This window comes from Canis aureus, chromosome 4 (genome assembly GCF_053574225.1).
Source record: "Canis aureus isolate CA01 chromosome 4, VMU_Caureus_v.1.0, whole genome shotgun sequence".
Lineage (NCBI taxonomy): Eukaryota > Metazoa > Chordata > Mammalia > Carnivora > Canidae > Canis > Canis aureus.
In genome coordinates, this window is record NC_135614.1 from 30,862,835 (window position 1) to 30,874,832 (window position 11,998).

The 11,998-nt window shown below is 56.9% G+C and overlaps 1 protein-coding gene across 2 annotated transcripts; it reads left to right on the plus strand.

The window, feature by feature from the left end:
• The first annotated feature begins 1,404 nt into the window (after positions 1 to 1,404).
• Positions 1,405 to 7,863, plus strand: PPIF (peptidylprolyl isomerase F). 2 transcript variants are annotated; one of them, XM_077895184.1, is made up of 6 exons: positions 1,405 to 1,608; positions 2,704 to 2,734; positions 3,206 to 3,294; positions 5,000 to 5,096; positions 5,560 to 5,635; positions 6,805 to 7,863. In XM_077895184.1, the coding sequence occupies exons 1-6, from the start codon at positions 1,420 to 1,422 to the stop codon at positions 6,938 to 6,940; spliced, it is 618 nt and encodes a 205-aa protein (XP_077751310.1). In that variant the 5' UTR covers positions 1,405 to 1,419; the 3' UTR covers positions 6,941 to 7,863. The 2 variants fall into 2 exon arrangements, with proteins under 2 accessions (XP_077751310.1, XP_077751311.1); XM_077895185.1 differs by lacking the exon at positions 1,405 to 1,608 and adding an exon at positions 2,121 to 2,134.
• The last annotated feature ends 4,135 nt before the right edge of the window (positions 7,864 to 11,998 follow it).

Here is an 11,998-nt window from a genome sequence, read left to right on the forward strand (position 1 = left end):
CATGAATTTCCTTGGGCCAGTATTTTGCCATCTGACTCCTTCCCAGGAGCTGACTCAGGTCCCAGCTCAAGCCCACCTGACTCCAAGGTCCAGCCTCCACCCTCTTCTTGGGCCCCTTGGACCTCGGAGCCCCGGCAGCTGAGACCCACTGCTATCTGAGCCCTAAAGCTGAAGTAAAGATGGTCTAGACCCTGTCTATTGCTGATGCACAGTACCTAACAGTTGACACACTCCTCTCTCTCTTGTTCATTTTACCCTGGAAACAAGCAGGATCAGGATTACCATTATATCCTTATTCTCCAGAGGGGAAACTGAGTCTCAGAGAGGTCTGAGAAGACTGGCACAGGCTGGCAGGGGAAGATCCAGGCTGCTCCTGGCCCTGGGCCATGCCTTCCTCAGTATGGGTCCTTGTTTCCCATTTGGAGCGTTCAGGTTTGCCGAGATGCTCTCCTGGGGCCCCTATTATTTACTCACTGTGGGCCTCCCACACCTACCAGGTTTCTATGAAGCCCCCCTCAACCTGTGGGATAAATCCTCTTCACCATGGTCCTCAGTTCCCCTTCTCTTCCTGCCTTGCCTTTTCACTTTTCCTTGCATTGCCTATGAACTGGGCCCTGTGCTGTTACCTGCAGGTGCGTTCTTGGGGTGACAGGGGTGGGAGGGAAGCCAGCAGCTGCCAGCTGACCCAGTTGCTGGGGACCAGGCCTGTCTATGGGATTGGGGAAGGGTCATCAGACTCACCTCGTGAGGTGAGGGCTGGGGCCTGGCCAGAGCCTGCTGGGCACCTGCTGAGTTCCAGCGATGTGGGAGGAGGATGTGGTGTCTAGAGGCATCCGGGGACAGGGCCAGACCAGGACTAGGAGGCCTGTGGTCGCCAGGGGAGGCGTCACTCTAATCCCCCTCATCTCCTCCTCCTTTGTCTCTCACTCACGTCTCTCTTGGTCTCTCTGTCTGCAGGGCCTATGGGGGGAGAGGAGGCCTATACGGAGGGCTCAAATGTAGATTTTTGTTATATTCAAATAAAAACATATGGCTGCTCATATTTTGGAGCTGACCGCGTTTTAGCACAGTTTCCCGCTTTCTTTTTTTTTTTTTTGTTTTAGTGTGTCGGGGCCCTTGCAGAGTGGAACCGGCCCCCTTTTGCCAGGTCGTGCGTGTCCCCGCTGTCCCAGGCCTTGGGGGTTGCCCCAGCCACCGGGCTGCGCTGCCCGCCGGGGCCGCCAGGGGTCGCCCGCGGCCAGGCCCGGGGGGGCGGGGCCTGGGGCGGGGGCGGGGCCTCGGGGCCGGCCCGGCCCTTAAAGCGGCGGCGCGCGGCGGGGCTGCGTCTGCCTCCCGGTCGCGCGTGTCCGCGGCCGCCGTGCCCTCGGTGCCCTCGGTGCCCTCCGTGCCCTCGGTGCCCTCCGTGCGACCCCGGCCGCGATGCTGGCGCTCCGCCGCGGCCCCCGCCTGCTCGGCCTGCTCCGGGGCCCGCGCGCCGCCCCGCCGCGCCTCCCCGCCGCCCGGACCTGCAGCGGCGGCGCCCGCGACCCGCCGTCGTCCTCGGGGAACCCGCTCGTGTACCTGGACGTGGGCGCCGACGGCCTGCCCCTCGGCCGCGTGGTGCTGGAGGTGAGCGCCCTGCCTGCCCCGGGCCGCGCCGGCCGCCCCGGCGACCTCGCCCCCGCCCCGCCCCCGCCCCGCCCCCGCCCCCGCCGCGGGCCTGTGTCCCCGCCCTGGGCGGCCTCCGAGGGGGGTCGCGGGTCTCGGCACCGCGGGGCGGGGCGGGGCGGGGCGGGCCCGGGGCGCGGACGAGCTCAAGGTCAGGTCGGGCAGGTCGCCGGCGGGGAGGGCCCGGCCTGCAGGCGGGCGGCGGGGCCGGGGGCACGTCCTGACCGCGGGTTGGCCCGGGCCGCACCCCGACCCAGGCTGGGGGCTCGGGGTGCCCCCGCGGGCGGGAGGGCGCTCACGTGGCGGCCCTGGCGGAACCCGGAGCCCGCCCCGCCCCCTCGGTGGGACCCGCCCGCCTGCGGGCACCGGGGAGGGGCGGGGGAGGGGGGGGAGGGGGGAGGGGGAGCGGGCAGGAGCTGGGAGGCCGCCCCGGAGGGCCCCCCTGCCCTTCACCCCAGCTCCCCCCCTCCGGCTCCCGACTCACAAGGTAAGACCCAGAGCGGAGGGCGGGAAGCGCAGGTGTGGCCCTCAAGGAGCTCCCTTTTGAACCGAGACGCCCCCGTCGGGCTCAGCGTCCTCTTCTGGAGGATGGAGACGAGACCACCCTCCTTGCTCCCGTCTATTTGAGCGGTTCCCGCCTGGGTTCTGGAAGCTGGGAGGCGAGAGCCGGGCTTACCCCCCCCACACTCCCCTGCCTCTCTCTAAGCCTGTTTCGCTTCAAGGCCTGGGGGCGCTTGGACGGGCTCCTGGGAGGGCCAGAGCCCCCACCCCCTCCCGGTGTGCTGGGGGCCCAGCTGCAGAGCTGCACCAGTTCCATCCCCTGGGAGCAGGCCCCCTGGGAGCAGGCCGGGGTGGCACTGTCTTCTCTAGCCATAGATAAGGAACCCGCGGCTGCCTCCTCCCAGCCTGGGTGCAGGAAATGACCGGCCAGAGGAAGGCTGGGAGCGCCGCCCATGGAAGGGGCTCTTGGGCCACTGGGGTTGGGTGGTGAGGAGGTTCCTCCGTCACCTGCCTCCAGACTGACCACCTATTCGTGTCCCTGGTCTCTCCCCACAGCTGAAGGCCGATGTCGTCCCAAAGACGGCAGGTAAGACGGGGTTTGGGGCCCTTCTGAGTCTGGTCTAGATGGAAGAGAGGGGCCAGGTGGGGAGGATGGCGAGAGGAGTCGGGCACAGAGACCCAGCACCAGATGGGCGTTCCAGAGAACGTGAAGCTCGGCCGCTGGGTACCCGGGCAGCTCTCTGCGCCCCTCTGCCCTGCAGTCCAAAACAGCCTTGCAACTGGTAGAAACACCTGTAAATTTCCATGGGGACATCTTCCTCCCTCCCGGTGCCCGATGGGGCAGGGTGGTGGCTCCATGGCCCGGGGACTCCATGCCGGGAGCATGTGCTTGGACACCAGGACACTGAGCTTTGAGAACATGACTTGTCCCCGGTCGCCCAGCCAGAGCAGGCCCCGGGGAGCGGGAGTGGGGGTGGGAGGGGGAAGGGGTGCTGGCTAGAAGGAGGCGCGCCCCTCAGCCTGGCCCTGCTGACCTGCCTCTTCCTTCAACCCTCAGAGAACTTCAGAGCCCTGTGTACCGGGGAGAAGGGCTTCGGCTACAAAGGTTCTAGCTTCCACAGAGTGATTCCGTCCTTCATGTGCCAGGTACTGCGGCCCTGTCTGCCTCGGTGCCTCCTCTGTGAAGTGGGGGGTGATGATGGCGGGGACGACCTTGTATGGTGGTTGTGAGGCCACCTGGGTGCGAGGAGATGCCGGATGGACGGGGCGGGTGACTGTCTGGGCCTGTCTTCTCGCCTAGAGTCGGTGGAGCTCATGTGGGCGGCCGTAGCTTCCCTGCCCTGGCAGTTGAGCGACAGGATGGCCTGGCTGGCGGGGCTGTGGGGGGCGAGCGGACACGGAGGCCCCGATGTGCATGGGGACGGGTGGGGAGGGGGGGGACGGTCAGGCTTTGGAGGACCACATCCCCCATGTGTCCCACTGAGTGCTTGGCGTGCTTGGAGTGGAAGAGGGGGAGGAGGAGGGAGGGAGAGAGACAGCACTGACAAGAACACACAGGTCTGGACCCGGAACTTCGACACCAGGGCCTCTTTCTCAGTTACTTGAATGTTCTTCAGTCACGTGTGCTGCATGTTTTTAAAAAACACCAGTATCGCTGTGTCGGAAGTTTTGGGATAGAAGTGGACAGCGAGAACTTCCCGAGGGTCAGGACCCCGCTGACAGGGCTTGGTGTCTTGAGGCCAGCAGACTGTAGAGGCAGGGCATGAGTGTCATGACCTCTGTGAGACCCGCCAGCCCAGAATGTTCTCTCCCCCATTCCCTCCACTCAGGCCTAGGGCCGCCCTCATATTGTGAGGGGCTGTGGGCTGGGGCTCGGCCTGGGCCTGCTGATGGGGCGAATGAGGTGAACACAGGGGCGGGAGGGGAGGTTGTGGCAACGTGGACAGGTCTGGCCAAGCCTGTGGCTCTCTGCTGCCCCCAGCTCTGCCCAAGGGGCTGTCCTGAGCCAGGTTAGGGTCTTCCTCTGAATAGCAGCAGGCGGGCCAGGGCGCTTCCCAGGCTGGCAGGCTCCCTGGGGCATGAACTGGTCCCAGGAGGCCCAGGGCAGGGTTTTGAATCAGGCGCACCTGGGGACAGCCTGCTGGCATTTAGGTCTGGCTGGTCAGGTCACTCCTGTCACCCGAGGAGCACAGCTCAGGAACACAGCCATGAGGCCTTGGCCAGGGGCTGGGGCTGGGGCGCCTCTGGCCACAGCTTCCTGTGAAGCCTCAGGCTGGAGTGAGGAAGGATCCCAGGCCTGGGCAGGTGGGGGGGTAGAGTGGGGGCAGATGGATACGCCATCCTGGGTCTGCAAGGTATAGGGAGGCCACCTGGCTGGTGAGGAAGGAGATGCCGGGCAGGCAGTGGGGCTCAGCCTAGGGAACTGGCTCTCTGGCAGCTGCCGCTCCCCCCCACAGAGCAGCCTTGGGAACAGGGACCCCTGGCCACCTCCCTGTCTCCCCTCCAAGAGTTGCAGGTAGAAAATTCTAGGTCACTACCTATGAATCTTCTCAGAATGGCCATTAGATCCTTTAAGAATCATTTAAAAACTTGCCTGGATAAAAAAAAAGTGAATCGTTTGGAAGGTAGGGAAGTTATTCATGGCCAAAAATATTTAAGCTTTTATTTTTTCTTACTTTCTTTGTTTTTTAATTAGTCCGTACATCCCTGGATGTTTTTTGACCCCCTGGCGTGCAGGGCTGCCGGCTGGGTGGGCCCTGGGTGGGTTGGGGGGCTCCCTCCCAGCGCCGGGGCAGCACCCCCGCGGCCAGCTCAGGGTGGCAGCTGCTCAGGAGGTGCTCTGTGCTCGCAGGCGGGCGACTTCACCAACCACAATGGCACCGGGGGAAAGTCCATCTATGGAAGCCGCTTTCCTGATGAGAACTTCACGCTGAAGCACGTGGGGCCAGGTGAGCGAGCCTGCGGTTCCCCGGTCCGGACGCCCTGAGCTCTGGGCCGGCGTTTGCAGCCTGATGACTGATTTCCCAGAACCTGGTGATGCCCCTTCCCTCCTTCTACCCTCCTGGTCGGGGTGTTGGTTCTCCTGGAGCTTTTTCATGCCAAAATAGAAATAAGCCTTCCTTGGAGAAACTGCTAGAGAACGCCTTTGGGCAAAAGCCAGTGTCGGTTCACATTTAAGACCCAAGGTGCAGTTCGCAGAAACGTGGAGGTCGGGGTGCACAAGTCCCTCCCATTCCAGTCTCCACCATGGATCACGGGACGGGCCCTGGGGAGCTGTCGAGCGCTGGGCCCTGCTTGTCCTCGCCAGGCTCCAGGACCTCAGACCCAGCCGTCCCTGCCGTGGCGTGAATGACTTCCCAGGCGGGAGGCGCCTCCTGGCGCAGCGTGGCTCACTCCTGCTTGTTTTTGCAGGTGTCCTGTCCATGGCAAATGCAGGCCCCAACACCAACGGCTCCCAGTTCTTCATCTGCACCGTGAAGACGGACTGGTGAGTCCCCACGCCTGACTCCAGGCCCTCTGGGAAGGAGGAGGATGCAGCTGGAAGAGGGTTGATGTGCTTCCGGGGGAAGGTGGTGTGAGACCGGACCGTGCTCTGGGACAGAGGCTCTCACCCGGGCTGTGTGTCCGTCCGTATGGGAGAAAGACGAAGTGCATAAAAGGAATGAGGGAGGATTCGGGTCGTTCTTAGAACCGTGTCTTTGTTAGGTCTCTGCTGCTGCGTGTGCACATGCACACACCATGGGCTTTTACCAAATACATCTGGGACAGGCTGCAGAGCTTCTCAGGCCTCAGGGTGGCCTGTGGTGAAAGCCTGTTTGCTTGCTTTAACATGTTGTTCTGGCCTTGAGCTTGGAGCACACCTCTGGCCCACACGCCTGTGGATTTTAGGGATGTCTTCCCTGGCACATTTCCTGTTACCTCGTAAGTTCGTCTGTCCAAAGTTCCCTGTGTCCTAACCCTGAGGCACATGGGGTTGAGGGGACAATAGTTGACCAAGAGATAAGACTTATTAAAGTCCATTTCCTAGGACTCCAGGGAGACCTGAGTGGCAGATGGATACTAGCTGTCGCTGACCCCAAGCCAAGAGGGACACGGGTGTCAGGGCAGGTCGTTGCTGGCTCTGGGCTCCTTCTGTGGAACCCCTGATAGATCCTGCGGTTCTGCCCTTGGCTGGATCCAGAGTTGGCCTTGCTGGCACCAGACTAGGCTGCTTTTGGGTTCTTGGAACTCTCTCAGATTGGGACTTGTGATCTTGGCTCTCACCTTGCCACGCGTGACCACGAAGATGGTTCCATTTACACGCACCTCTTGTTTCTTGAGAGTAGCTTGATACCCTGTGATCTCCGTGGGCAGAACAAGAATAATTCACTTTTCATAGATGAGGTTACCAGGATCCAGGTTAAGCGGCCCAGGGCAAGGTCACACGGCATGTGAGACAGAATGTGCCCTGGAAGGGAGGGATCCCCTGGTGTGTTTTTGGGGAGTTCAGCGAAGCTTGATGCCGGAGCTTTGGGGGTGGGTCCAGATTTTCAGTGTGAGTCCCTGTCAGAGTTGCTAAATAGTTAGCTAAATTGATGAATAGTTCCATGACTGAGGGACCATGATGACGTTGGCGGACACTGCACTACTCTTATTCGTACTTGACTCCCCTCACAGGTTGGATGGCAAGCATGTTGTGTTTGGCCACGTCAAAGAGGGCATGGACGTAGTGAAGAAAATAGAATCTTTCGGTTCCCGGAGTGGGAAGACGTCCAAGAAGATCATTATCACAGACTGTGGCCAACTGAGCTAACCTGCCCCGGCCAGGGCGCTAGGGTGGTTGCAGCTGCACTGGTGTTGACTCACCTGGACGGCCGCCTTGGGCCCCAGCAAAGGTGCCCCGTCAAGTCGCCTGTGCTCGTTCTACCATCAGTGTGTCTTTGAGGAAGGCCTCTCTAGGATGTCACATCTCCACAGGGCCCAGCACACTGCCTCCCATGTCCACCCTTCCTCACACCCCATTTCAAGACCCTGGTCGTGAACACGATGTCACCGTTCCTCATCAGGCCTTCTCCGTGACCCCCCAGCCCAAGTTCACCTGTGCCTCTCATCAGGCCTTCTCTGTGACCCCCCAGCCCAAGTACACCTGTGCCTTGGATGTGGAAGCAGCGATGGCTTAGCTTCAGGGACAGGTTCCTGCCTTTTCCTCGGCCGGGGCCAGGAAAGCCAGCCGCTGTAAACAGGCCATTATAGCTGTTCAGTGGTACCTTCGAATCAGAATAATTTAATGCACGAGGTTGCCCCGAGATGAAGCTGTGACATTAACTACCCTTTGCCGTCATATGACCTCAGTTGGCTGCAGAAGCCATGGGAACCCAGAGCTTGGCCTTCGGAACATTATCGGGGCTTTTGTGAAGGGTCCTTGGCCCTGGCATTTTCTCCCGGCCTCTGTGAATCCCACTGGTTTGCTGCTGTGGTTTTTGAGGAGAGTCTGGGGGGAGGGAGGGGAGAAGCAGACAAACCTGGGAATAAACCCACTGCAAGCTGTGCCTAGTTGGTGAAGTGGTGAAAAATGGAAATGGCCCGCACATGCTGGGGGCTCTGGAGGAAAGTAATTGTGTATTTTCGGAAGGGCTTTGATTTATCTGTGTTTAATGTACTGATTATGTATATAATTCACTTTTGGGACATTTGTGTTCACTTGAAATGTGAAAATAAATCCTATTTTCTATAGAAGACTGTGTGGTGTCTGGTGGTCTTAGGAAGCAGTGTTTATAACTCCAGGATTTGGAGCCAATTTTTATTTATTTATTTTTAAGATTTTATTTATTTATTCGTGAGAGACACAGAGAAAGAGAGAGAGGGACACAGGCAGAGGGAGAAGCAGGTTCCCTGCAGGGAACCTGACGTGGGACTCGATCCCGAGTCTCCAGGATCACGCTCTGGGCTGAAGGTGGCGCTAAACCGCTGAGCCACCCGGGCTGCCCTGGAGCCAACTTTTACTGGCTTTACCACACATGGGTCCGGGGCTCTGCTGAGGGTTTTTACCCGGATGATCTCACGTAATCAGTCCAACCAAGGATGTACTGTTGTCATCCTCATAGACGAGATGGGCCCAGACAAAGGATCTTAGCACCCACAGCCTGTCAGTGAGCACTGGCTCCCCACCCCATCCCCCGAATCACAGCTCCCTGTCCTAGTGACCCCGAGTCTGTTTTGGGGGCTGGCTCACAGAGTGGGGAGAGGCAGATGCGATCCATGTAAAGGGCACAGTGTGGGGCCTGGCTCGTCTTTTTAATATACACTCCGGAGTCGTAGGGCTGATGAGATCTCCCATGTGTCAGAGTCTTAGACAAGCATCTGTGATCATCTCCAGTTAGGTGTGGACTTGACTCTCCTAGATTTGCCACTCACATTGGGGATTCTAGATGATTCTGAGTCAACAGGGAAGGCAGATTGGAGTGGGAGAGCGGGATTCAGAACTGAAATGGCCAGAGATGGCACAGTTTGAATAATAGAATAATCACATTCTTTTTTTTTTTAATAATCACATTCTATTCACAATATGAATGGAATTATTTCACCTTGGGATTCCCAGAGTCTAATGGTGTGTGCTGCCTGTCATTCTGAGGTCACAGTGGCCACAGTTGGGTCATTTGGAGGCTTTCTATGATGTCAGTCTCCAGAGTTTAGCTGCATGGGCAGGGAGCTCAGCTGGCTTAACAGTTTTCTTAAGAAAGTCTTAAGAGATTATGCCTGGGTGCCTCAGCGGTTGAGTGTCTGCGCTTGGCCCAGGGCGTGATCCTGGAGTCCTGGGATCGAATCCCACATCAGGCTCCCTATAGGGAGCCTGCTTTTCCCTCTGCCTGTGTCTCTGCCTCTCTCTCTCTCTGTCTCTCATGAATAAATAAATAAAATCTTAAAAATTCTTAAGAGCCGTAGGGGTTCTCAGAACAAGGGGGAGACAAGGAACATGGGCCCCCAACCCCTATCTTCAATCAGATACCCTCTTTTTTCTTGTTGGGGCTCTATAAGGGGTCTCATGTGAAGAATGGGATCTTGAGCCCAACGGTAATCATGATAATGGTGATAATAATTGGTGATTACTCATCCAGTCCAGTGTTTTACAGATGGGTGAACTAAGGCCCCGAGTGGGGTCACGATGCCCCAGGTGACCCTGTGAGTTAGTTGGCAGAGCAGAGGCTAGAACTCGGATGCACCGATCCAGAGGGCTCCTGGTCAGGGGTCTCTCCCAGTGCACGGGCCCCTTGGTCCTCAGACCCCCACATCCAGAGCTCTTGTGATTGCTGAGGTCAAAGCCACAACTGCGTCTCTAGAGCTTTCTCCTGACCTCTGAGGACTCTCGGGAAGCAGCGGTGCTGTTAACAAGTGTGAGGGGCAGTCCCTTGAGTTGGGACCTGCTGGCCCGTGGTGATTTCTGGCAAGTCTCGGGGTCTCAGCGCCTGGGGGGCTTGCATTGACTTCACAGAGCCATTCTCTTTCCGTGAGAGGGGGTGAGTGTGTGTGTGTGTGTGTGTGTGTGTGTGTGTGCCTCCATCCAGAGGAGTGTGGTGGGAGGCAGGAGACAGGAATGCAAGAATTGTCTAAAAACAGGGTTTCCTGAAGATGAGGCCACTCGCTCTACTGGCCAGCTCCCTTCTAAGCACCCAGCTCAAGGGCCTGGGCCTGATCTTACTGGATAAAGCGGGAGCCTGAGATGCAGATAAGAGGGTGACTTGCTGGCACGTGGCACCTGGTGCCTGAATGAAGGCGTGAGTCATCCACGTGCTCTCAGATGTAGTCATGTGACACATGGAAGCACAATGTGTTTAAATGTCTGGAATATCATTTTCCTGAGACAACACATGATAAACTTTTCAAAATGACTTCACCGAGTATGACATGCATATAACAAAAGTCATGCATTTTAAGTGTACCCCTCGGTCACTTCTGATAAATTCACACACCAAGTGAAGTTATACAATATTCCCATCTCTCCAGAAAGCCACCCCCATGTGCCTTCCCAGGCCACCACCACTGCATCCTGTCACTGTAGATGACTCTTGCCTGTTCTAGGACTTGGTATATGTGGAGTCATGCAAGATTTGCTTGCTGTGCCTGACTCCTTTCATGGAGCATGTGTGAGAACAGAGGAGAATTTAACCCCCTTCTGGGCTCTAGCAGGTTGCTCCATGAAAAGGAATGTCTGTAAATGTTTCCCAGGTCCGATGAGGCCGGAAGCAATGCTTCTAGGAATCCTGGAGTGCCGGCAAAGCATGCAGAGTCCTGGGCCATACCTGAGACCTATTGGATATAAAACTCTGTGGGGAGGATCTAGGAATCTGAATTTTAAAATAGTAATTCTAAAGGTTGAGAATTTGAGCATAGGCCTGCAGGAGCGAGGGGGCAAGACTCAAAAGGAAACCACTAGACCACTAGTGTCATTGGTTACTTCTGGAACGCTTTTTGGTGGAAGCTCTGGGAATCTGGAGCAAGCCCTCTACCTATAAAGAGCTCTTGGATGGTGACGGGGAGCGGCCAGTTCAGTCCAAGCTTTGTGGGCTGTTGCTCTTGCACAGCGCTGGCGAACGTGGCTTCCCAATGCCTCAGCTTGGTGGGGAGGTGCCTTTGAGGGGAGGACCTCTGGGTGGTGGCCTCAGCTTTTCCTTCATCATCAGGAGAAGGTCTGGCTTGAGTGGGTCCAGACTGGATAGCATTTCTCAGTGAGGGGTTTCTGGGAGCCAGAAGTCAGCGGGTGTCCAGGGCCACGGGAACAGAGTGGGTGGAGAGAGTCCTGGTGCTACTGAGCCTCCCAGAGCAGTCTCAGCCTTAAGAGGCTTTCCAGAATTGTGGTGGTACAATTATTATTATTTTTATTTTTAAAGATTTTATTTATTTATTCATGAGAGACACACACAGAGAGAGAGAGGCAGAGACAGAGGCAGAGGGAGAAGCAGGCTCCATGCAGGGAGCCCGACATGGGACTCAATCCAGGGTCTCCAGAATCACGCCCTGGGCTGAAGGTGGCACTAAACTGCTGAGCCACCCAGGCTGCTCTATTATTATTTTTATTAACATTATGGTGGTTAATTTTATATGTCAACTTGACTGGGCCATGGGGTGCCCACACATTTGGTCAAGCATTATACTGGGTGTGCCTGTGAGGATGTTTCTGGAGGAGATTAACATTTCCAGTTGGTAGCCTGATTAAAGCAGATTGCCGTCCTAGGTGTGGATGGGCCTCATTCAACTGAGGATAGAACTAAAGGTTGAGTAAGAGGAACTCCTCCTGCCTAACTGTGCTGGAACATTAACCTTCTGCCTCCCAACTGAAACATCTGCTCTTCAGGCACCTGGCGTGATGCATCTGTCTTGGGATCAGGTCATGATCCTAGGGCCCTGGGATTGAGCCCCGCATCGAGCTCCCAGCTTGGCAGTGAGTTTGCTTCTCCAGCTTCCTGTCCTGTGAGCTTTCTCAATTTCTCTCAAATAAATGAATAAATAAATAAATAAAATCAAGAAAGAAAGAAAGAAAGAAAGAAAGAAAGAAAGAAAGAAAGAAAGAAAGAAAGAAAGAAAGAAAAGGGAGGGAGGGAGGGAGGGAGGAAGGAAGAAAGAAAGAAGAAAGAAAGAAAGAAAAATGGAGTTTTTCTTTTCCTGGTTTTCAGCCTTTGGACCTGGCGTGGAACTACACCAACATCTCTCCTGGGTCCCCAGCTTGCCAACTGCAGACCTTGGAACTCCTCGGCCCCCATAATTGGGTGAGCCAATTCCTTTTTTTTTTTTTTTTGTCGAGCCAATTCCTTATAATAAATCTTGTTCTGTATTTATATAGATAAACACACACACTATTGGTTCACTTTCTTCAAAG

Coding starts and splice junctions, on each gene's coding strand:
- PPIF (XM_077895184.1), top strand. CDS start 1,420: ATGCTGGCGCTCCGCCGCGGCCCCCGCCTGCTCGGCCTGCTCCGGGGC. Junction 3,295..4,999: donor TTCCGTCCTTCATGTGCCAG/GTACTGCGGCCC, acceptor CTGTGCTCGCAG/GCGGGCGACTTCACCAACCA. Junction 5,636..6,804: donor TGCACCGTGAAGACGGACTG/GTGAGTCCCCAC, acceptor CTCCCCTCACAG/GTTGGATGGCAAGCATGTTG.